The sequence below is a fragment of the Acipenser ruthenus genome, chromosome 44 (assembly GCF_902713425.1).
Source record: "Acipenser ruthenus chromosome 44, fAciRut3.2 maternal haplotype, whole genome shotgun sequence".
Classification (NCBI taxonomy): domain Eukaryota; kingdom Metazoa; phylum Chordata; class Actinopteri; order Acipenseriformes; family Acipenseridae; genus Acipenser; species Acipenser ruthenus.
The window spans coordinates 7,338,166-7,363,084 of record NC_081232.1 but is presented as its reverse complement, the minus strand read 5'-3'; the positions used below and the strand labels follow the sequence as shown (position 1 = coordinate 7,363,084).

The 24,919-nt window shown below is 40.2% G+C and overlaps 4 protein-coding genes across 16 annotated transcripts in view; 1 reads left to right on the top strand and 3 right to left on the bottom strand.

The window, feature by feature from the left end:
• Positions 1-894: 894 nt before the first annotated feature.
• LOC117967146 (CD276 antigen-like) lies at positions 895-8,290 on the bottom strand. 2 transcript variants are annotated; one of them, XM_059012372.1, is made up of 3 exons: positions 8,107-8,290; positions 3,862-3,943; positions 895-3,592 (listed from the first exon to the last, which is right to left on the bottom strand). In XM_059012372.1, exons 2-3 carry the CDS (start codon positions 3,939-3,941, stop codon positions 2,989-2,991), a joined length of 684 nt encoding a protein of 227 aa, XP_058868355.1. In that variant the 5' UTR covers positions 3,942-3,943; positions 8,107-8,290; the 3' UTR covers positions 895-2,988. The 2 variants fall into 2 exon arrangements, with proteins under 2 accessions (XP_058868355.1, XP_058868354.1); XM_059012371.1 differs by lacking the exon at positions 8,107-8,290 and adding an exon at positions 6,110-6,206.
• Positions 8,291-11,063: 2,773 nt separating this feature from the next.
• LOC131709687 (uncharacterized) lies at positions 11,064-13,538 on the top strand. Its single transcript, XM_059012356.1, has 2 exons — positions 11,064-11,426; positions 11,844-13,538. The coding sequence occupies exons 1-2, from the start codon at positions 11,064-11,066 to the stop codon at positions 12,339-12,341; spliced, it is 861 nt and encodes a 286-aa protein (XP_058868339.1). The 3' UTR covers positions 12,342-13,538.
• On the bottom strand, positions 11,416-17,539 carry LOC117967127 (uncharacterized). 2 transcript variants are annotated; one of them, XR_009311571.1, is made up of 3 exons: positions 17,403-17,539; positions 14,047-16,933; positions 11,416-11,548 (listed from the first exon to the last, which is right to left on the bottom strand). XR_009311571.1 is itself a non-coding variant. In XM_059012344.1 (2 exons), the coding sequence occupies exons 1-2, from the start codon at positions 17,516-17,518 to the stop codon at positions 16,105-16,107; spliced, it is 945 nt and encodes a 314-aa protein (XP_058868327.1). In that variant the 5' UTR covers positions 17,519-17,539; the 3' UTR covers positions 12,527-16,104. The 2 variants fall into 2 exon arrangements, 1 of the variants encoding a protein (XP_058868327.1); XM_059012344.1 differs by lacking the exon at positions 11,416-11,548 and having other exon boundaries at positions 12,527-16,933.
• A 6,017-nt stretch (positions 17,540-23,556) lies between these two features.
• The window catches only part of LOC117967141 (E3 ubiquitin-protein ligase TRIM39-like), a 31,097-nt gene continuing 29,734 nt past the window's right edge, over positions 23,557-24,919 (bottom strand). For 3 of the 11 annotated variants that reach the window (XM_059012293.1, XM_059012296.1, XM_059012304.1), the window contains 2 exons: positions 24,842-24,868; positions 23,563-24,531 (listed from right to left, as the gene is read on the bottom strand). In XM_059012293.1, the coding sequence (XP_058868276.1) occupies positions 24,029-24,531; positions 24,842-24,868 (530 nt within the window). In that variant the 3' untranslated portion in view covers positions 23,563-24,028. Of the gene's footprint in view, positions 24,532-24,841; positions 24,869-24,919 lie in introns of all 11 variants that reach the window. The other 8 variants (XM_059012302.1, XM_059012295.1, XM_059012297.1 and 5 more) reach the window with 6 other exon arrangements.

The window sequence follows — 24,919 nt, the reverse complement described above, 5'->3', positions numbered from 1 at the left end:
GCGTCTATCCACACAGAAATATATACACACAACAGAACAAGTGTATGTACACACAGAAATATATATACACAACGGAACAAGCGTATATCCACACAGAAATATACACACACAACAGAACAAGCGTCTATGCACACATAAATATATACACACACAACAGAACAAGCGTATATCCACACAGAAATATATACACACACAACAGAACAAGCGTCTATCCACACAGAAATATATATACACAACAGAACAAGCGTATATCCACACAGAAATATATATATACACACACACACACACACACACACAACAGAACAAGCGTCTATCCACACAGAAATATATATACACAACAGAACAAGCGTATATCGACACAGAAATATATACACACAACAGAACAAGCGTCTATCGACACAGAAATATATATAAAAGCTGAACAAAATGAATCCAGCACAAGTAAAATGAGTGAATTGTCTTGATCTCCCCCAGCGTTCAGGAAGCGGCGCAGCCGCAGAACCACCTGGGTTTGGAAAAATCCTTCCAACAAAAACCATTTCCAAATGGAAAGGCAGCTCGGAGAAATGATCCTTTTCAATCCCAGGGTGAAGCAGGAACAGCTTGGTGAGACAGTGGCCAGGAATCCACAGCCTGGATATAAAGACTTCAACAAATCTCTATTAATATTCACAAAAGTGAATTTCAAACTCTGCTAAAGGAGATGATTGTAGAATTGATTCAGATTTTTTATATAGATTTCTTTCCTGAGTTGTGTTTTGTTTTATTTTCCTCCCGAGCAGTAGATTGAAAATACTTTTTTTTTTTTCTAACAAGCTGTTGTGTGAAATTTTAATTACAACATTATAAGGAAGTTGATGTGGAGGTAAATAAGACAATTACTACACAGAGTAATTCCAAATAAGGTCCGCTTTATTTCACACCCTTGATACAATAATAGACAAACACACATACAAGAATATATTAATCAGAGATATAATATACTCATAGAGACGCAACTGAACTAATCCTTACCCTTCCAAGCAGATCGGGAGAGCCCCTCGACCCTGGTAAGAGAAAGCAGCTGTCTCCAAAAATACCGAGCAGGACTGCGCAAATCCTCACGGCCGACTCTCACCAGAGTAGGGGAGGAACCCGTTCTTTTATAGCTTACCAAGTTAGGCTTCTGCGTGCGAGAGAGTAATTGGCCAGATCACTTTCTCGAGGCTCGCCCTGTGAATCATTTCTGTGAGCTATCCCTTTCCCATAACATTCTGAGAAAAACAAGATAAATTAGAAAAACAAGATAGATAAGCAGTACAGGTTGTTACAGGGCAAGGGCACAGATGAACTCGAACGCATTTCTAGAACTTTCTAGAACACATTTTTTTTTATTTCACAAGCCCTCACAGCAACCACACCCTTCTCTCTCCTTCTCTACACAAAAACTGACTCTCTAAGAGTCAGGTGCCTGTAACAGAGAAATCTTCAAATGGGTTAATGAGGCAAAGATAATCAATTAGATAGAACCAGGACTTTGCTATAAGGACACTTAAACAATGAACTAGATAAATAGAGAACTGATGCAGGGATAATTACTAATGTGTTGTTTCATATCCAGTGCTGTGCATTGCAAGTACTGTAAATATATTATATTATATAAATCTTTGCGAGACTTTTATTAGACGGTTTTCAAATTCCACTTCGTATATTGCAACAGGCTGCCACATTTCTGGAGTAAAACAGGTTTTACGGGAGTGATTCACTGAATGTTTTGGTTGCAAGTATTTCTGGCTTCACAGTATTTTGTCCCAGCACTCTAAAAGATACTCCAAGTGCTGTCGCTGCTTTCAGAAATCCTCCGAACACGGATCAAACTCTTCAGCGCTCCCCTTCTCACAATACATGTACGCTGCCATATATTTTATTGCAATCAAATACGAATATAAAATAAAGGTAGACAAGCAAAACTGCAGAAATAATACAATGAAATACTCTGTATATACAGTGTAACCTGTTTATTATCCCCATTACCATACAGAGTTATTTGGGGATAATCCATACCTGTAGTCTTTTATTGCAATATTGTACTAATGTTACACTACTGTAACATCAAATAGGTTTAATTAGACAATAGCAGAAATTAATTATTTGTCTATATAGCTCAAAACAACATGAACAATTGCTGCATACTTTAATTAGCTAGCTGACATGATATCAGTGCAGGGGGAAACCAGTCCACTAAAACACTTACCGCACCATAAGCTTAAGTTTATTGCTGTAACGCAACATAATTACTGTAACTAACAACTCAAACAACGCTATGTGTACAATCTAATGAAATCAGGCACAGCAAAGCCAGCTCCCGATTTCGGTAGAGTTTATTAAGAGTGGACTGATCAATTCCGAATTGTTTTGCAATGTTTTGATGTGAAATCTTTGGTGTTTCTTCACAGAGACATAAAGTTTCCTGTTTCTGAGTGTCTGTCAGATCTTTTCTTTTTCGAGCAGGTGTTTTTGTTTGTAGTGAGCTACGTACAGTACATCAGGCTAGTTATGTAACCAAAGTCAGTTTAACCAACATTTTGAAGGTGTGTGACTTTCTGAAGTAACGTCCTTCCAGTACCGCTTGTGATAGTGTTTACACAGAGTTTAATAATCTAGGGATAGTATCATTGGTTAAATAATTTATTTAAAACAGTACACCTCATCTGCACAGCTTTGGTAGACGACTCAAAAAGGGGATAATAAGCGGGGTTCCTAGCGATATTAAAAGAGTTAATTTAACATAGAAACCTATGGGGAGTGGCAAGTGGTTTTTAAAAAAACCATGATAATAAGCGGGTTGGGATATTAACCAAGGGGACATTAACGGGGTTACATTGTATTTTGTTTTGGGAGCTTGTATTAAACTGGGTATATTGAGCAGTCCAGGGGAGCGGTCTGACTTCAATGGGCTCCTCGATCACGTCTGATAACGGCACTGCCTGTGCTGGACTTGCATGTCTTTTATAGAGTCACAGACCAACACAGACTTGCAATCTCACAAAGAGCAAGAAGAGGAAGAAGTGCTCCTAAACCCCTCCTGTCAGAGCTCGGGACTGTCACAGGAGCTGTTGTGGGTTGAGCCGGAACCACGACTACGTCAGTCAGGCCCGACCCGTACAGTCTAGGAGTGGAAACGAAGCACTCGTATTCTCCAGCATCTTCCTCCCTGACTCTCCTCAGCAGCAGTGAAGCGTTCCCGCGCTGCAGCTCAGAATCAAACAGGCTGGTCCTGTTCACATACTGAGGGGACTGATCGGCAAGCTGGTCTGTGTTGTCATGGTAACTGTGAACGATGCGGTCCGTTTCTGCTCTTCTCCAGATCACAGCTAACTTCTCATCCCAGCCTCCAGCTGTGTAGTTGAAGGTGCAGCTCAGGATACAGTCCTGCCCCTCAGTACACTTCACTGAGCTCGGGCCTTTCACAGACTCACTGTCGCTGCTCACACTGCCAGCAGCCAGTATGAGGATTGCCAATACCCCAGTAACAGGAGCAGCAGCAGGGCCAGTGAAGCACACTCTCCTCCTTAACTGGATCCTGGACTCGGTCCTTCTCTTCAAATAGAGCCTGAACAGGAGAAGAACAGAAAGTTCAGAAACACGGAAACAGACACAGACAGAACCCCCCCCCCCCCCCCCCACACAGACAGGGAGCACTAGGGTTATAAACACACACACACACACACACACACGCAGTAGAAAAATGACACAGAACAGAAGACAAGAAGAGGAGAAAGTGACGCATCAAACTCAGCGCAGAGAGCAGGACGAGAAGGGCACACATTGAAGCCAAGAGAAAAGAAACCCTGGAGTACAATCCTGGATCGGGGGTCTTACTGGTTCCAGGGCAGCTCAGGTGAATTCAGGGACGCTTCTTCTCCTGCAGAGTCCATCCTCTTTGCACGCTCCGTCTGCATCTCTGTACCGACACACAAGAGAAATCTTAAATTCATACCACGTTACACACTGGAGTCACTAAATATTCAAAGACTCGTCTGTCTGTTTATCATTATTATTACACATCACAGCGCTCTTAGTTATAGACTATATACTCCAGGAAAGTTTCATGAAATGAACCCCACAAGGAAAGGGCCATTATGAACGCCTAGAGATTCACAACCAGAAAAACTACATTTCCCATGAGCCTCTCTTGCAGGTTCAGCCATTTCTCCATAAGGACCCAGAGCCTAAAATAGTGTATAGCAACACCATTAAAGTGTAGTTTATGACTATTACACATGGAGTTTGTACTATATATATATATATATATATATATATATATATATATATATATATATATATATATATATATTGGTTCCTGTCCTTTTATTTTATGTCTACTCCTGGCTAGGCTCGCCAAAATATGTTGCAACTTTGAGTAACAATGGACGGAGACTGTGTTCTCCGGTTAATGGTCTTTATTTCCATGCACACTCAAAAAGCAAAAAATATCTTATTCTTACACTGGCCGATCATACATGAACCATTGGCCTTGTTTACAGCATAAACAACGAGGCACTGCGTGTGCAATGCAGCTTCACCTTTTATTACTCTGCTGCTTGCACACTCGACTCCACCTACTGGCCGGAGTTAGTATTGATCGCCCAACAACCTTCAATGGACATTAATTTTACCACAGAGAGTAAGCAACCAACATCCAGAATTCTGTAGCATTTAAGTATATTATTGGGGGGTAGATTGTCCAGGTCTACAATGCCATATATATATATATAGTCCATTATAAATATACTGTATCGGTTGAAACGATCTTCCTCAGACACTGCTAACATTGCAAATATCACAGCTTGGTTTAGAAGCTTGGTTTACAGTACAGGAAAAGCCGCATGAATTTCCAGAAGGCAGTCAGAGTGCAGATTCACACTGTGAGGTTGTTGCTTGTGAGGGGTTTTTCCTTTAACAAAGAAATAAATAAATACATTAAATAAATAAATAAATAAATAACGTGACTCGGGTAGTCTCAACTGCCTCTCGTTTAATTGGGACAGCCGCTTATTCGGAGCGTTCATTTACATTATCCCACCTCAAAATTGCCGATGTTTAGACATTAGAAAAAGAAACGTATACTGCAGATATGTAAGTTAACATAGTCCATGTAAACTCATTGTTAGACTTCGTTTGGATTTTAATTCCAAACACAATCTGTATTTACAAAAATAGTCCGGCTTCACTTTAGGACATTAGGATACAAACACACAGCCTTCATATTTGATGTTCTTTATATAAGTAACACGTACTTTAATATCGGTATACCTTGCATCCGTAACAGTCTGTTCCGAAAAGGTATCTATTTTAAACACAATATTTAATAAACTAGTATTTACATCTCTCTCTCTCTCCAAGCTGCATGCAGCTCACAGCACAGCTGCAGATCCAGGCTTTGTTTTCCGCGCTGTCGAAAAAAAGTTGTTCTTGTGTTGCAGATAATACACATTTATACAAGTTGAATCTTTACAGTTTTTAGATTTTATTTAATTATTTATAATAAATAATAATAATAACGCAGCAGCGAAGGTGTCGTGTTTAAACTCTCAGTGAAATGTGCTGCTGCATCTGTGTGTACTGTAGAAACTAGGCACTTTGTTCTGCAGTTCAACCGCACCTACGAAATGCCTTTTCCATGTTGAATATAATTCTAACTCTTCACTTGTGCATGGTAGTTTGTTCACTGTAATATGTCAAATACAAAATCCATCACAATCAATATAAACTGGAAAATAATATATTAATATAAACCCAACTCCAAAGACCCCTAGACAAGCAAGAATATACATGTGTTCAATAACATTTAAATCACCAAATGGAAAACTCTACTAACTGCATAAAGGACAGTATGTTAAAATAATCAAATCATATATGCAGATCGTGTACAGTTTAGTAAGAGTTTAGTTTCACTACATATCACGTTTTAGCAACCACATGGCGTGCTTTTAAATATTTTAAAGCACAATAATATGATAATAATGACCTTACATTAGTAGTTTGTGAAGCACTTTCCTGTAAAGACTTAAAGTGAATACAAATCATTACAGTGTTAATGTAACAGTATCTATAAAAAGCCTCTTACAGTGCGTCCTTGGTAGCGTGGTCCGAGTGTAGTTATCTTCTTAAATTCCTATGATCAACTTGTCCTCTAGTAAGTGGTTTTAAAGCCAGCTGTGTAGCACTCTGTTTAATAGATGTTGCCACCAGACCTGGCCTTGCTTCACAAATGTGAAACACATCACATCGTTTTTAAACAAGCAGTCCCCACCTGACTCATGTACAGGTGATGTTATAGACACATTCTGATTGGTGGATCTTACCAGTTCCTTAAACGATGTGATGTGTGATGCGGCCGCTAGAGGGGGCGCGTCGCCTTTTTTTTCCTCCCCCTCCCCTCAGTAGTTTTAACCCCTTGCAGACAGTATATAATATTATAACGAATATTATTTAAAAAAATACATACATTTGATTTTTGTTATTATCTTTCCTTTTATTTTATAAATTCATCAATAACTGTATTAAGATATATATATATATATATATATTCACTTACCTAAAAAAAGGTTTGAATACTGTAAGTAACTTAAACATAACTACTTTGAGGGAGTAAACTATTCTGCTGCAGATTTTAATTGAGACATTGAAACCTGAGACAGTCCATTATCAATATACTGTATCGGTTGAAACGATCTTCCTCAGACACTGCTAACATTGCAAATATCACAGCTTGGTTTAGAAGCTTGGTTTAGAGTACAGGAAAAGCCGCATGAATTTCCAGAAGGTAGTCAGAGTGCAGATTCACACTGTGAGGTTGCTGCTTGTGAGGGGTTTTTCATTTAACAAATAAATAAATAAATACATTAAATAAATAAATAAATAAATAACGTGACTCGGGTCGTCTCAACTGCCTCTCGTTTAATTGGGACAGCCGCTTATTCGGAGCGTTCATTTCCATTATCCACCTCAGAATTGCCGATGTTTAGACATTAGAAAAAGAACCGTATACTGCAGATATGTAAGTTAACATAGTCCATGTAAACTCATTGTTAGACTTCGTAATACAATCTGTATTTACAAAAATAGTCCGGCTTCACTTTAGGTCATTAGGATACAAACACACAGCCTTCATATTTGATGTTCTTTATATAAGTAACACGTACTTTAATATCGGTATACCTTGCATCCGTAACAGTCTGTTCCGAAAAGGTATCTATTTTAAACACAATATTTAATAATCTAGTATTTACATCTCTCTCTCTCTCCAAGCTGCATGCAGCTCACAGCACGGCTGCAGATCCAGACTTTGTTTTCCGCGCTGTCGAAAAAAAGTTGTTCTTGTGTTGTAGATAATACACATTTATACAAGTTGAATCTTTACAGTTTTTAGATTTTATTTAATTATTTATAATAAATAATAATAATAATAATAATAATAATAATAATAATAATAATAATAATAATAATAATAATAATGCAGCCGCGATGGTGTCGTGTTTAAACTCTCAGTGAAATGTGCTGCTGTATCTGTGTGTACTGTAGACCGCGCTGTTTGCAATCTGTAACCGCATCTTCTCTGGAAACTAGGCATTTTGTTCTGCAGTTCAACCGCACCTACGAAATGCCTTTTCCATTGTGAATATAATTCTAACTCTTCACTTGTGCATGGTAGTTTGTTCACTGTAATATGTCAAATACAAAATCCATCACAATCAATATAAACTGGAAAATAATATATTAATATAAACCCAACTCCAAAGACCCCTAGACAAGCAAGAATATACATGTGTTCAATAACATTTAAATCACCAAGTGGAAAACTCTACTAACTGCATAAAGGACAGTATGTTAAAATAATCAAATCATATTTGCAGATCGTGTACAGTTTAGTAAGAGTTTAGTTTCACTATATATCACGTTTTAACAACCACATGGCGTGCTTTTAAATATTTTAAAGCACAATAATATGATAATAATGACCTTACATTAGTAGTTTGTGAAGCACTTTCATGTAAAGACTTGAAAAGTGAATACAAATCATTACAGTGATAATATAACAGTATTTTTTATAAAGCCTCTTACAGTGCGTCCTTGGTAGCGTGGTCCGAGTGCAGTTATCTTCTTAAATTCCTATGATCAACTTGTCCTCTAGTAAGTGGTTTTAAAGCCAGCTGTGTAGCACTCTCTAGACGTGGCTATCAAACCTTGCCTTGCTTCACAAATGTGAAACACATCACATCGTTTTTAAACAAGCAGTCCCCAGCTGACTCATGTACAGGTGATGTTATAGACACATTCTGATTGGTGGATCTTACCAGTTCCTTAAACGATGTAATGTATTTCCCATCACATTCACGTCACTAGTGCAAAATCGCTCCTTTTCCGAGAAATCACGTGATCCGAGTTGCGGCCGCTAGAGGGGGCTCGTCGCCTTTTTTTTTTTTATCTCCCCCTCCCCCCCAGTAGTTTTAACCCCTTGCAACAGTATATAATATTATAACGAATATTATATAAAAAAAACATCTCCAACAACTCCGGCCAGTAGATGGTGTCGAGTGTGCAAGCAGCAGAGTAATAAAAGGTGAAGCTGCATTGCACACGCAGTGCCTCGTTGTTTATGCTGTAAACAAGGCCAATGGTTCATGTATGATCGGCCAGTGTAAAAATAAGATATTTTTTGCTTTTTCAGTGTGCCTGGAAATAAAGACCATTAACCGGAGAACACAGTTTCCGTTCATTGTTACTCAAAGTTGCAACATATTTTGGCGAGCCTAGCCAGGAGTAGACATAAAATAAAAGGACAGGAACCAACTTCTCAAGATAAAAACTGGAATATCAGCGCTACCGTTTTTTCAGACTGTGGAAGGATTTGAAAGTGTCATCATGGAGCTGGAACAACTACAAGAGAAGGCAAGTACTGCTTTAAGTCAGTTGCAGTGGGACCAGCTAGTAGAGACATGCAAATACTTAAAATGCAGTAAGGATGATGATGAGACTGTGAAAAATAAAAGTAAGCGAGCTTTAATTCGATTGGCAGAACGAGAACTAGATAGTATTGAAGTAAATCAAGAGGAAGGAGAGGCATGTCAGTATGTCATTGAAACGCTGCTGCATGAGGATAGTAGTAAGGGAACAGAGCAGGAGCTCACACAGTTAAAAGAAATGAAAGAGAAGTACATAGAGATGCAAAAGTTACAGGAAGAGTCCAGGAGAGAGGCCTTGAGGAAGAAATAAAAGTGCTGCGTGCAAAGCTAAACACAATGGACACAGTATCAGAAAGTACAATACAACCACTTGCACCCGGGAAGTACCTGAAGTCACGATTAGAAAGGAATTCCGGATCTGTGGGCAGATTGGTGAGGGAGGACAGAAAGATAAACTGTCATACACTAATCTGATGCACCAAATTGATGCTGGACTCTGAAAAGGCCATGCTGATCAAGACATTATCGAGGCAGTAATTAAAGCAATCAAAACTGGCTTAAACCTGAGAGACATGCTGGAAATAAAGAGTGACTTGACTCTTCCGCAACTTAAAACCATTCTAAAAGGCCATTGCAAAGAAGAAAATACATCTGATCTCTATCAGAAATTAGTAAATATTTCCCAGGAACCAAGAGAATCTGCCCAGAACTTTTTGTTTAGAGCCATTGAATTGAAAGATAGGCTGCTGTCTGCATCAAAAGAAAAGGGGTCAGACCAGTACAGTCCAGACCTGGTGCGTAGGAAGTTCCTGAGGTCAGTAGGCACAGGACTGCTGAGTAACCACATAAAATTCCAAATAAAGCCTTGTGTTGATGACCTGACGGTCACCGATGAGGCGCTCGTTGAAAGAATAAACGAAGCCGCAAGTTTAGAGTTAGAGAGGCAGCACAAGCTTAAGAAGAATTTTACGGTCAAAACAACAAGAACAAATGAGCTACAGATGGAGCTGAAGGACAATTCTATAGAAGGTCATCAGAATGTGCAGGGAACATTATTATTATTATTATTATTATTATTATTATTATTATTATTATTATTTATTTCTTAGCAGACGCCCTTATCCAGGGTGACTTACAATCGCAAGCAAATACAAATACATTCAAGTGTTACAATACAAGTCATACAACATGGATACCAATAACACAACCGGTAAGCAGTGTGCGTGGTCCCACACAGCCAGAGAAAGGGAAAAAGGCCTCAGAAAAAGGGCAGATGTCTGAAGCAGGGATCCATGCAATGGTGAGTGAGCTTAAAACAGAAATGGCAGAGATGAGGAAGATGTGGATGGCCTCAATGGCAACCGAGACTAAACAGGGGTACCAGAGACAGCCAGGGATGGAGAGAGGAATGCGAAAGAAACGCTGCAGAGCATGCCAGGAAATTGGAGAAGGGGAAAACTGTAAGCATTGCTTCAGGTGTGGCAAAGTGGGTCACATTTCCAGAGGATGTCGAGCTCCCCGCCAGCAACAGGGAAACGGGGAGGGGTTACTGTAGGGGGACCAACAGCAACCCACCAATCAGTGTCCCCACAGTGTCAGTATTGCTTCCAGGAGCAAAATAATTCTTGCAGATTGAAGAAGTGTCAGGGCTGCTCTACAGTCCAGTATTGTTCAAAGAGATGTCAGAGGCAACACTGGGGGGAGCACCAGACATTCTGTAGTGCAATCAACCAACTGGAAATGAAAACAGCAAGGGACAGTGCACCCAGGTGGATACACCCAAGCTTATGCAAAGTAGTTACCTCCCTCCAAAACATAACGCTAAGCTGTTAAAGCTAATTAGAAAAAGATGCCTGGTGCAGTGTTTACTGGACAATATCCCTATGTCAGTCCTCTGGGATACAGGGGCCCAAGCTAGTTTAGTAAATGAAGCCTGGAGGAGCAAGTACCTCCCACACACTACTATCAGACCAGTTGAGGAGCTACTGGGACATGACACTTTTACGGGGATGGCAGCCAATCAGACAGTTATACCATTTACTGGCTGGATAGAAGTGGAGTTCAGACTGAGCAGTGAGGCGGGCCCCAGTCAAAGCTTTCAAGTACCAATACAAGATGTCCAGTGACCCCAAGGTAGCAGAAGTTCCCATCATTGGCTACAATGTAATTGAGGAAGTCATCAAGGGACAAATGAGTACAGCTCCTGATGAGAACACAGCCAGGGTGGTGAGTGGAGCTTTCGCTATTGATCCAAAAATAGCCAAAACTATCATCCATGTGATGCACTCGTGTCACTTTGACAGTGAAGGTGGTGTAGTCAAGACAGGGAGACGAAGAACTGTCCTTCCTCCAGGGCAAGCCACAACCGCTTTTGACACTGTCGATCACTCTATCCTACTATCCTCTCTCGCTGACCTGGGGATCTCTGGCACTGCTCTGGCCTGGTTCTCCTCCTACCTCTCCAACCGCACTTACCAGGTAACCTGGTGTGGAGCAACCTCCACACCTCGCCCTCTCTCAACAGGAGTCCCCCAAGGGTCAGTCTTGGGTCCTCTCCTGTTCTCTCTCTACATTCGCTCCCTGGGCTCCCTCATTGCATCCTATGGTTTCTCATACCATTTCTATGCTGATGATGCTCAGATTTTCCTCTCCTTCCCCACCTCTGACTCCTCCATCTCCTCCTGTATCTCTACCTGTCTGTCTGCTATCTCCTCCTGGATGCACTCGCATCACCTCAAACTCAACCTCTCTAAATCTGACCTTTTCTTTTCCTCCTCCTCCTCCCCCTCCTCTGATCTCTCTATCTCTGTTCCTCTCAAATCAACCACACTCTCTCCCTCTTCCTCCGCTAAGAACCTTGGAGTCACCCTGGACCCCTGCCTCTCTTATTCTCAGCACATCTCCACTCTGGCACGCACTTGCCGATTCTTCCTGAGCAACATCCGAAGAATCCGACCCTTCCTCACCAACTATGCTACCCAGCTCCTGGTCCAGGCCCTGGTACTCTCCCGCCTAGACTACTGCAACTCCCTCCTGGCTGGCCTCCCTGAGTCCGCCACCCATCCGCTCCAGCTCATCCAGAACTCTGCTGCCCGCCTGGTGTTCTCTCAGCCTCGCTTCTCCCACGCTACTCCACTACTCCGCTCGCTCCACTGGCTCCCGATCACCGCTCGCATCCAGTTCAAGACTCTTGTACTAGCCTACAGATGCCTTGACCAGACTGCACCCAGCTACCTCCAGACCCTCATCTCTCCCTACACCCCCACTCGACCTCTCCGCTCCTCCTGCACTAGAAGACTGGCTCTACCTCCTCTACAGCCCGCTCCTTCTCCACCCTCGCCCCACAGTGGTGGAATGACCTTCCTACAGATGTCAGGACTGCCCAGTCCCTGACCACATTCCGGCGCCTCCTTAAGACTCACCTCTTCAAACAGCACCTGTAGAACTCCTCTGTTTTTCCCCTGGGACACTATCACCCTTCATTTAAATGTGCTTTATTTACTCTTATCTGCCCCCTATTTTACTGCATTTAATCCTGTACTTCAGAATACTGTAATCTGCCAAGTGTTTAATCTGTAGTACTTTGTATTTAATCACATCCTGATGTAACTATCACTATTTAATCATATCCTGATGTAACTATCACTATTATCTGCTGTATTATTGAATTGTGTTTTGTCACACTTGTACTTTGCTTGAACAAAAGTTATTGTATTTCTTGCTCTTATTGTATTACTTGTATTGTAACACTTGAAATGTATTTGCTTACGATTGTAAGTCGCCCTGGATAAGGGCGTCTGCTAATAAATAAGTAATAATAATAATAACAACCAAACGAGCAAGATGGGTGAATGACCTCCTCTCGTTTGTAAACTTTCTTATGTTCTTATGTTTACCATTGTTGGTATCCGAGTTAGCCAGCAGTGCAGTGCCACCTTGTGGCCGAATTATTAAAGTACACCCCTGCTGGTGTCCAGTGAATTTCACCTCCCTCCCACAGCTCCTTATGAACATTTTTATTTATTTATTTTTTATATTTTATTCAAAGAAAAACAAAACCAATAATACTGTAATAACACATAATATAAAAATAAACAGCTTGCATGTTTCCACAGTGTGTTGTGTTACAAAATGAAATCTTGTTACAGAAGATATACATTGTTATATTAACTCTATTGTGTGCCAGTGTCTGAGTTAATATCATGTTTCATAACTGCTGTATCTGTGTGCCAGTGTCTGAGTTAATGTCATGTTTCATAACTGCTGTATCTGTGTGTCAGTGTCTGAGTTAATGTCATGTTTAATAACTGCTGTATCTGTGTGCCAGTGTCTGAGTTAATGTCATGTTTAGTAACTGCTGTATCTGTGTGCCAGTGTCTGAGTTAACTTCTTCAAATCCAGATTCAAAATGAATGTGCACTCCAGGTACCAGATTTAGACATTATTGTAATTGATAATTTTACCGCTGAAATTGGTATGAAATAATATTTGGAAAAAAAAGTCAATGCATTTCTAACATTTTTATTAACCCTTTAGGCTCCTGTGTGCTGGATAGTCATATTCAATAAAGCAAGACAGAGAGAAACGCTATCTTTTTCCATTTTATTGTTGTATGAACAAAACATAGTTAGCAAAATGTACACAGTAAAATAAACACTTTATATCAACAGAAATTCAAGATTTCTACACATAGAAAGTAATCTTTCTTTTGTAAAAGGTAAAACACATACAGTATATAATGTTGTATTTCTGTTGTGAAAGATTGTGACTCTAGAGGATAATAAACATGATTGGAATTACCGGATTGGAATTCTATTCCCAGCAGCAATAAGACAGGTATAAAAAAGGTAAGTGAGCCGAGTGCCAGATCCAAGCAATAAACGCTGGGAAAGTCACCATCATTACAATAAACATGCTTTGAGGTAAATCAACAAACACAGGATAGAAACATTGGGAAACGATAACAATAGCACAGCAATGGGAAAGACAAGGAGACAGAAGAAACAATTAGAAGAATCAGAATTCAATTCACAATTGCTTTCAAATATAAACCACATCCAATAATCACAGATACACGAATCAGTTCAATTGACCCAACAAATACAAGACAGATCCATTTCAGTCCTTCATTGCCAAAGAGTCCAAAGTGTCCCCTGGACTAAACTATTTGTGTAAAACTACACAACAGAACAAGCGTATATCCACACAGAAATATATACACACACAACAGAACAAGCGTCTATCCACACAGAAATATATACACACAACAGAACAAGCATCTATCCACACAGAAATATATACACACAACAGAACAAGCATCTATCCACACAGAAATATATACACACACAACAGAACAAGCGTCTATCCACACAGAAATATATACACACAACAGAACAAGCATCTATCCACACAGAAATATATACACACAACAGAACAAGCGTCTATCCACACAGAAATATATACACACAACAGAACAAGCGTCTATCCACACAGAAATATACACACAACAGAACAAGCGTCTATCCACACAGAAATATATATACACAACAGAACAAGCGTCTATCCACACAGAAATATATATACACAACAGAACAAGCATCTATCCACACAGAAATATATACACACACACACACACACACAACAGAACAAGCATAAGTACACAATCCAGGTGATTAAGGAAAAATACACACAGAGATATATATGTATATATATATATATATATATATATAAAAGCTGAACAAAATGAATCCAGCACAAGTAAAATGAGTGAATTGTCTTAATCTCCCCCAGCGTTCAGGAAGCGGTGCAGCCGCAGAACCACCTGGGTTTGGAAAAATCCTTCCAACAAAAACCATTTCCAAATGGAAAGGCAGCTCGGAGAAATGATCCTTCTCAATCCCAGGGTGAAGCAGGAACAGCTTGGTGAGACAGTGGCCAGGAATCCACAGCCTGGATATAAAGACTTCAATAAATCTCTATTAATATTCACAAAGGTGAATTTCAAACTCCGCTAAAGGAGATGATTGTAGAATTGATTCTGATGTTTTATATAGATTTCTTTCCAGAGTTGTGTTTTGTTTTATTTTCCTCCCGAGCAGTAGATTGAAAATACTGGTTTCAAGTATTTCTGGCTTCACAGTATTTTGTCCCAGCACTGTAAAAGATACTCCAAGTGCTGTCGCTGCTTTCAGAAATCCTCCGAACACGGCTCAAACTCTTCAGCGCTCCTCTTCTAACAATCCATGTACGCTGCCATATATTTTTTTGCACTCAAATACCAATATAAAATAAAGGTAGACAAGCAAAACTGCAGAAATAATCCAATGAAATACTCTGTATATACAGTGTAACCCGTTTAATATCCCCATTACCATACAGAGTTATTTGGGGATAATCCATATCTGTAGTCTTGTATTACAATATTGTACTAATGTTACAGTAGTGTAACATCAAATAGGTTTAATTAGACAATAGCAGAAATTAATTATTTGTCTAGATAGCTCAAACAAACGTGAACAATTGCTGCATACTTTAATTAGCTAGCTGACATGCTATCAGTGCAGGGGGAAACCAGTCCACTAAAACACTACCATAAGCTTAAGTTTATTGCTGTAACGCAACATAATTACTGTAACTAACAACTCAAACAACGCCGTGTGTACAATCTAATGAAATCAGGCACAGCAAAGCCAGCTCCCGGTTTCGGTAGAGTTTATTAAGAGTGGACTGATCAATTCTGAATTGTTATGCAATGTTTTGATGTGAAATCTTTGGTGTTCCTTCACAGAGACATACAGTTTCCTGTTTGCTGTTTCTGAGTGTCTGTCAGATCTTTTCTTTTTCGAGCAGGTGTTTTTGCTTGTAGTGAGCTACGTACAGTACATCAGGCTAGTTATGTAACCAAAGCCAGTTTAACCAACATTTTGAAGGTGTGTGACTTTCTGAAGTAACGTCCTTCCAGTACCGCTTGTGATAGTGTTTACACAGAGTTTAATAATCTAGGGATAGTATCATTGGTTAAATAATTTATTTAAAACAGTACTCCTCATCTGCACAGCTTTGGTAGACGACTCAAAAAGGGGATAATAAGCGGGGTTCCTAGTGATATTAAAAGAGTTAATTTAACATAGAAACCTATGGGGAGTGGCAAGTGGTTTTAAAAAAACCATGATAATAAGCGGGTTGGGATATTAACCAAGGGGACATTAACGGGGTTACACTGTATTTCGTTTTGGGAGCTTGTATTAAACTGGGTAAATTGAGCAGTGCAGGGGAGTGGTCTGACTTCACTGGGCTCCTCGATCACGTCTGATAACGGCACTGCCTGTGCTGGACTAGAAGCCTTGCTGGACTTCCAGCTGTGACCTGCATGTTTTTTATAGAGCCACAGACCGACACAGAGCCCTGCAATCACACAAAGAAGAACTGCTCCTGAAACCCACCAGGCGTGTCGGTCAGAGCTCGGGACTGTCACATGAGCTGGTGCTGTTGTGGGTGGAGCCGGAACCACGACTACCTCAGTCAGGCCCGACCCGTACAGTCTAAGAGTGTAAACAGAGCACTTGTATTCTCCAGCATCTTCCTCCGTGACTCTCCTCAGCAGCAGTGAAGCGTTCCCGCGCTGCAGCTCAGAATCAAACAGGACGGTCCTGCTCACATACTGAGGGAGCTGATCGGCAAGCTGGTCTGTGTTGTCATGGTAACTGTGAACAATGCGCCCCGTTTCTGCTTGTCTCCAGATCACACCTGACCTCTCATCCCAGTGTCCAGTTGTGTAGTAGAAGGTGCAGCTCAGGATACAGTCCTGCCCCTCCGTACACTTCACTGAGCGCAAGACTTTCACAAACTCACTGTCGCTGCTCACACTGCCAGCAGCCAGTATGAGGATTGCCAATACCCCGGTAACAGCAGCAGCAGCAGGGCCAGTGAAGCACACTCTCCTCCTTAACTGGATCCTGGACTCGGTCCTTCTTTTCAAATACAGCCTGAACAGGAGAAGAGCAAAAAGTTCAGAAACACAGAGAGAGAGAGAGAGAGAGAGAGAGAGAGAGAGAGAGAGAGAGAGAGAGAGAGAGAGAGAGAGAGAGAGAGAGAAGAGAGCACCTAGGTTGAGAAACACACAGAGAGACATACACGCACACACACACAGAGCACCAGGGTTCTAAACACACACACAGGGTTATAAACACACACACAGGGTTATAAACACACATACAGGGTTCAGTACATTTATGACTCGGACACTCACTGGGACAGTTTGCTCCCAGGCTGCCTGATGTGATCCGGTGCCAATGAAACAAGTTCAATAGCGAGCAGAAACTTGAAACAGAACAGAAGACAAGAAGAGGAGAAAGTGGCGCATCAAACTCAGCGCAGAGAGCAGGACGAGAAGGGCACACATTGAAGCCAAGAGAAAAGAAACCCTGGAGTACAATACTGGATCGGGGGTCTTACTGGTTCCAGGGCAGCTCAGGTGAATTCAGGGACGCTTCTTCTCCTGCAGAGTCCATCCTCTTTGCACGCTCCGTCTGCATCTCTGTACCGACACACAAGAGAAATCTTAAATTCATACCACGTTACACACTGGAGTCACTAAATATTCAAAGACTGGTCTGTCTGTTTATCATTATTATTACACATCACAGCACTCTTAGTTATAGACTATATACTCCAGGAAAGTTTCATGAAATTAAACCCACAAGGAAAGGGTCATTGTGAACGCCTACAGATTCACAACCAGAAAAACTACACTTCCCATGAGCCTCTCTTGCAGTTTCACTTCAGCTACAGGATGCACAGGGTCAGAATATATTACCACACAATATTATGTCTCGATGGTTTTGAGTCAGGCAGCCACGAGTAACAGGTCAACCACAACATTATTGTGTAGTAATATTCTGACACACCTTATTTCACAGGCATGTTTCTTAAGCTGTTTTCTTTTGGCTGAGTTTTGTTTTGATGCGCTGGTGTAGAAACTTGGTTCAAAGTCGTCCCCAATTTTATTTACTTTTTTCTCACTGACAAGATGAAATTCGGAAGGTTTTTGTCCAGGGGTCGGTATCTCGTGAAATTCTCTCGCTTCTCCCATTGAACACAAACACGACACTGTGAGGTTTATGTCAGGAAGTGTTTTTCTTGTGTTTTCATTTGTTTCGCTCTTTTAAACACGTCTGTTTTAATTCCTCTGTTATTGGGGTGAGCTTGTTCTAAGGTCTGTATCTTTGTTTTGCGTGCCTGTTATTGTCCCCTTTACAGGGTTTGAATGAGAAGTCAGCTGTGATCTGGAGAAGAGCAGAAACGGACCGCATCGTTCACAGTTACCATGACAACACAGACCAGCTTGCCCATCAGCTCCCTCAGTATGTGAGCAGGACCAGCCTGTTTGATTCTGAGCTGCAGCGCGGGAACGCTTCACTGCTGCTGAGGAGAGTCATGGAGGAAGATGCTGGAGAATACAAGTGATCTGTTTCCACTCCTAGACTGTCCGGGTCGGACCTGACTGAGGTAGTCGTGGTTCCGGCTCATTGACACCACTGGAGGGGTAAATAATAGATAAAAAAGTATACACATTAAGCAAGTGTCTAGTTCTGATATCTTTGACACACAACTATGCTTGATTTCTGCACATTAACATTAATAAATGTTTAGAGGATACCACATTTAAGCATATGGCATAATATATTTTTTTGCTTACAAGCTTTTGTAAGCAATACACAAAACAGCTTCTCAATCTAACAAAATCTAAGTTAGCATATAGAATGAGTAAATCATGGTTAATGTGCAGTAATCAAGCATACTAGTGGGGGTGAAACTTTAATATTGGGGTGAGTTAATTAGCTGTGTATCAAAGACATCAGAATTAGACACTTGCTTAATGTGTATACTTTTTATCTATTATTTAATGGGGGACTGCATTTAAGGGAATAAATTGAGTTGGCTGCTTATTTCTCTGCTGGTATACGAAGGGGGGTGTCCCCTCTGTAGAAATGACCTGTACGAGCATGTCTAGACACCCTGAACACATCAGGTACAAACTTAGAATCCTATTGCGTTTAGAAAGGCTTCAAGGCAGGTGATACAGAATATTTCAGCTGAACAATGTGGTATCCCCCATGTAATAAAATATAGGGGGTACCCCTAGAGAATACAAATGACCTGTATGACCATAACTGGACCCCCTGAACTCATCTGGTATAGTATTAGAAAATCCTATTACGTTCAGAAAATCTTTAAGGCTGGGGATACGAAATATTTCAGCTTCTCTGGTGCTGTGAAAAACAAAACATGATTTAATATCGCAGCATTTCTTTATTTCTTACTGCTTTACAATTTGTATTTTTCCCAAATAATGAATTTCTTAACATTTACAGTACTGCAGCTTTTTAGTATGATTCCTTTTTAATTTCTATGGTCGATTCCTTTTTCTTTTATAACTTGGTGATAAAATATTATTATATGCTACTGTGTGTGTTTTAAATTGTACGTTTGCATTATTAAAATAAAACTGCAGTCAAATAAATAAAATAAATACATCGTGAAATAAGACTCGAAGTAGCTCGGGTAGTTGAGCAACATTACTACTGTTTTCGAAAGCACAGCAATAGCGGAGAAAATGCGCGTTCACGGCCACACACACACAACAATAGCGGAGAAAATGCGCGTTCACGGCCACACACACATACAGACTTCTATTAAAGAAATATGCGCGCGCTCGAAATCTAGAGAGATCTGCGCAAGCGCGAAATGTTGGCGCTTGCTCGGGGATACACGATATCAAGGGGGTACAGGATTCATCATAGCACCGGAAAAAACTGTGGAAATGGTTAATCAATTCACGCTGAATTTACCCTATAACCATTAAAAAATAAAGCCTTTCTGACTTGCATCATGACTTGCAAGTATTTTGAAAAGTAACCGAAAACACTAATTTCATACAGTATATCAAAAACGAAAGCCCCGAAAAAAAATGATTGACATAAAACTCGAACATAGCTCAAAATAACACCGAAAAACATAAGCCATAATTATCACTCTTCAAAGCCAGACCGCCGCCAGAATGAAAGGCAAGATAAAGACAGAAATGGATGAATAAATAAACACATACATTAATAAATATAACGAGCCAAAGCATTCCCTTTGCAGACAGATTTGGTGTAGCCCAATCACAGCTAAAATGCTGCCCAGGACTCTCAAAAGTAAGTATTAGAATGACGGGAGACGGGACAACCTGATACAGAATCTCATACCCACCATATTTGCAGGGGCGGACTGGGACAAAAAATCGGACCGGGAAGATCGGGTCCATTGGCCCACATTTATGTCAAAATCAACATACCAAAATTCAGCGCACCGTCACGATGAAGTATCGGTCAAAAAAAAAAAAAGTTTTAAATTGTTAGGGTAAAACTTCTTTCTAAATTATAGCTATAGCTACTATCATGTTTTCAAACATATTAGGGGCGATTTAGGTATGCAAAGTATAGGCTATGACAGTTGCATTACCATGGCTTCATGATCTAGAAGTCACAAATAATATCCTATTGAAAATATCACAGATTTTTCCGTCTACGAAATATTTTTCTATTCATTATTCTTTGTCTCCGCACGTCTCTCTGTCTGCCACCGCTTTGCGGTCAGTGAATGCAACATTGTGTCAGAGCTAAATTCTTTCGCCAGTTTGTCCAGTTTACGCACCAGGGATTATTTAATTGATGGCTCTGCTCTATGCAATTACAATCTTCTGTTTACAGTAGTCGGTGGTCTAAGATCTAATTGCATATCAGATTATTTTAAACACAACATTGCCCTCAGTTGGTAGGCTGTTATTTAGATTTGGTATTTACTGTAAGCAAATAATAAACATGGGCATTTATGAAGTAAAAAAAAGCCATTCTCCGCACGCCAATACCAACCTCAGTAGAACTAATAATAAACTGTAAAGTATAAACACATATCTTATTTATCAATTCTATAAACCATCACCGACCTCACACAGATTGCGGTCTCTCAATAGGCCTAATTAAAAAAAAAAACTGTAAATTCTAAACACATCGGCTCATATTTAGCAATTCTAGAAACCATTAGCAGCACTCAGCGCCAATACCAACCCAAAATTACAATAGGGTTCCAGAACCCCCAATTATATCTCAAAATACAGTCAACTACTTCACCCAAAACCAAAGTTAATGAGACTGTCCTACCTTACGTCGCCAGCAGACGTCGCAGCAGTGCACTCTTCTGCGCAATCCTGTCAATAACTCATCACTGTCTAGGGCCATCAGTATCTCTTTCTCTGTAGACATTAACATGAACCCTTCCAAGTGGTCTTGTGCTTCTCAGTCTATTCTTGACAAACTTCAGAGTAGAGAAACACCTTTCACATGCTACTTGCGTTACTGACAAAGTCAGGAGGAATTTGTAGCCCAAACCAATTACATGATAGGCATCAGTCAATAAATTGTATCGGGATAGAATCAAATAGCAACATATTGCACAGTTTTTGCATGAAGTGCACGTTTTGTTCTCTAGCTCCAGCTCTTCTTCACATGCTCCACTGTTTCCATCCTCCTCAGGCATCTCACTTGTTGTGTTGACTCTGTATCCATCCCAAGCTGACATCTTCAGTCTATCACACTGTGTTTGAGTGATAACAAAAAAATGTGTCCAGCTCTTTGGACTGAGGGCGTGTGAAGTAATCAAAGCTACCAGCTGACCCCCCTGCATTCATTTCATATGCCTGCATCTTCTTGCTCTCCTTCTCTTTCCTCAGCTGTTGTTCTCTCTGCACTGGACCCTGCAACAGCATCCATTCTCTCCCTCTCTCGCGCCTCAAGCTCAGCAGCATCTGACACTGCTGCTGTACCCTTGTGCAAGGTACTTTACCTAGATTGCTCCAGTAAAAACCCAACTGTATAAATGGGTAATTCTATGTAAAAATAATGTGTAAAAAATAATGTAATTGTATGTAAAAAAAAAAAAAAAAGTTATATCTTGTAACAATTGTAAGTCGCCCTTGGATAGAAATAAATAATAATACGCTGTGAGTGTCCAGCAGGGGGCAATACTATAGCCAAATAGCATGTCATGCTATAGTTATACAAATAAAAATTGGCTAATACCACCATCAGCTCGGCTTGCCATGATTTTGTTTCAGTTTCTATCAGGGGTAACCAGCTAAATGGTGGAGAGAAAGAGAGACGCGACCTCGGAAATGTTTGAGCTAATGTTTTTTTAGTAACCCAGCTAGCATAGCATAGCTATACATGACTGACTAGATCGCAAAAAGTGACTAACGTCACACATATTGGTGTAGCTGTTTTATAAAATCAATAAGGTACGAGAGGCAGTGATATATCGTGTATATCGTCACAGCTAGGGTGTTATTAGGTACGAGGCGCAGCCAAGTCTTTAATCTATTTTAATGCATCCATAAACTCTACTGCTTGTACCTGCTGTGCTCAACCCTGCCACAGTGTTAATCATCCGCTGAGGGGTCTGATTAACACTGGCATCCTGGCGTCCCTCGCTCTCCCTACTACCAGCCGGCCTACAGAACATGTCAGTCATTTTTGTGCGCTTCGCGGCATCTGCCTCGAGAGACCGTTGCCGTTTGTCTCTAATCTTTTCTGCCCCACCTTTTCTTTTTCTCTCCATTTTCTACACTGAAACTCATTCACTATCAATACAAGAGGTTCAAACAAAAGACGAAATCTGGCTGACCAATCCCTTTCTAAGAAAATCCGGGCAAGTCCAATCAGGGAGTGGCCACTCCTTGCCCCCCCCCCCCTTAGATATTGCGATATTGGATCTACCCAAGAGATGACTGGTGTGGTGATGTATGCGCGCGAGAGAGCGAGTTAATAACAGCGTAATTCTCAGCATGTAATAAGAAAAAAATAATAATTATAAATCAAACAGAGACCAGCGTCCCACGCAGGTCCAAACATACCGGCCCACCGGGGATTCTCCTGCACTTCCCGATGGCCAGTCCGCGCCTGTTATTTAGGGTGCTACTGTATTTAAAACACACAGAACAGTAGAAACAGAGACAAGAAACAAAGCACAACCTGCTATAGTTATACACTGTATCACACAGCTATATATATAATGCAGAATACAGTGCTTTAATATGTAACAGAACCTTCACCCACAGTCAACCATGGATGCAATACAATACACTGATGAAACCTTGACTTGAAGTTTTATTTTAAATACGCAATACAAGGCTTCTTTAAAACCCGCGTTCTTTTCTCTCACCAGCACACATTCTTCCCCTATAGACTCTTCTTTTCATAACCTGAATACAAAATATCTAATAATAACGAAACTCCAATACCTTCCTGTATTCTGTCACAGACAGACAGACAGACAGCAGTTTGTAAATATTTTGTTCCCATCCTTTCCATAGACAACATTTCTTAATTGTAGTGATTTGGGTACAGATTAACTACCAGGGTACAGATTAATAATAATTGAATTTTTAAAATGTGTCTTTTCCTTATGTGTTTTTTCAACAGAAATTAAAAACACATTTTTACAATACTAATTATAATATTTCCATGTTTGAAGTTAAAATGATATAATAGCATCAGGCCAGGAAAAAAAATCAGTACATTTATGTATATATATTTTTATTAAAGTTAGTAAAATAATACATTGAAAAAAAAAATGTAAAAGATTAGCATCAATATAGCACAAGTCAGAACATTAATCTCAGCCAGCAATAATATCCAGGTGATTCCAGCTTCAGTGTAAATATCAACTACATGGAAAAACAAGCATTCATCCATGTGGCTTTTCTATACAAACCAATACCACTCTTAAACCAGCAAATCTAATATGAATATGCAAGCAGGATATCTGATTGAGGAAATACGAGTCTAAATATTTGAAATAAAATCGTGGTGTCAATGTGTTGTTAAAATATCTATGTCCTTCAATTAGAATCCACAGCACATAACTGTGTGGATATATATATATATATATATATATATATATATATATATATATATATATATATATATATATATATATATATATATATAATATAATATAGTGTAGTAGGCTACTAGTCAGGACTACACATTCTTCACTTTTGTATTGATTATCAAGGGTCCTTTATCGTGTGACCCTGGGCTGAAAATGGGGTAGACCTGCCCAGGGAATGAGCCTTCTAAAGTATGGATGTGAAATCTGGTCTCTGCATTGTAAAACGACAGCCTCCCTCCCCCGTGATCCAGATACACCCCCCACATCTTGCACATCTTCTCCAGATTTAAGGTCTGATCCACTGACTGGCTCACAGCTTTACAGGTCTTCCCTTTAACCAGCCTCACAAGCCAGTAGCCCTCCCCTGGTTTCTCAGGTATGCTCTTCTCATGAGGGTGTGTGGAGACCCCCAGGACCCAGTAGCCCTTCTCCCCCACCTCCACCTCCCAGTAGTGCCCCCCTGAGGTGAACCCCTCCCTGCCCAGCACACTGGGCCACTCTGCTGATCCCTCCCCTGTGAATCTCACTCGTGAGCCGTCTTCAGAGACTGTGAGGCAGGGACTGGCTGTGTCGGGGTCTAGAGTCACTTTGACTGGGGTAAAGGGATGAGAAGAGTGTGTTATTGAGAATCACAGGAAAAGCAGAAAGCAGGGAACTTGACTACTGATGCTTTCTCTCTCTCACGATTATGAACAACAACACTTTCATTCTTTGACCATAACAACTGTATTTAGACAGATTTTAATGCTTGTAACTGGAAACAAACATTTAATATTTTTTCCTTCTATATATTACATTAGAAATTGCAAGCGATGCTACATTTAATATTTTTTTAAACACATTTAAAACTAAATGTGTTCAATGAGAATTTTGAGAATATGATTTATTCAATGCAAACTTACCACAAACTTCAATTAATTTTTTCCAATCTGAAATAAATGAATAGAAGAATGAATCAAGTGTAAGATAATGAATCTGTG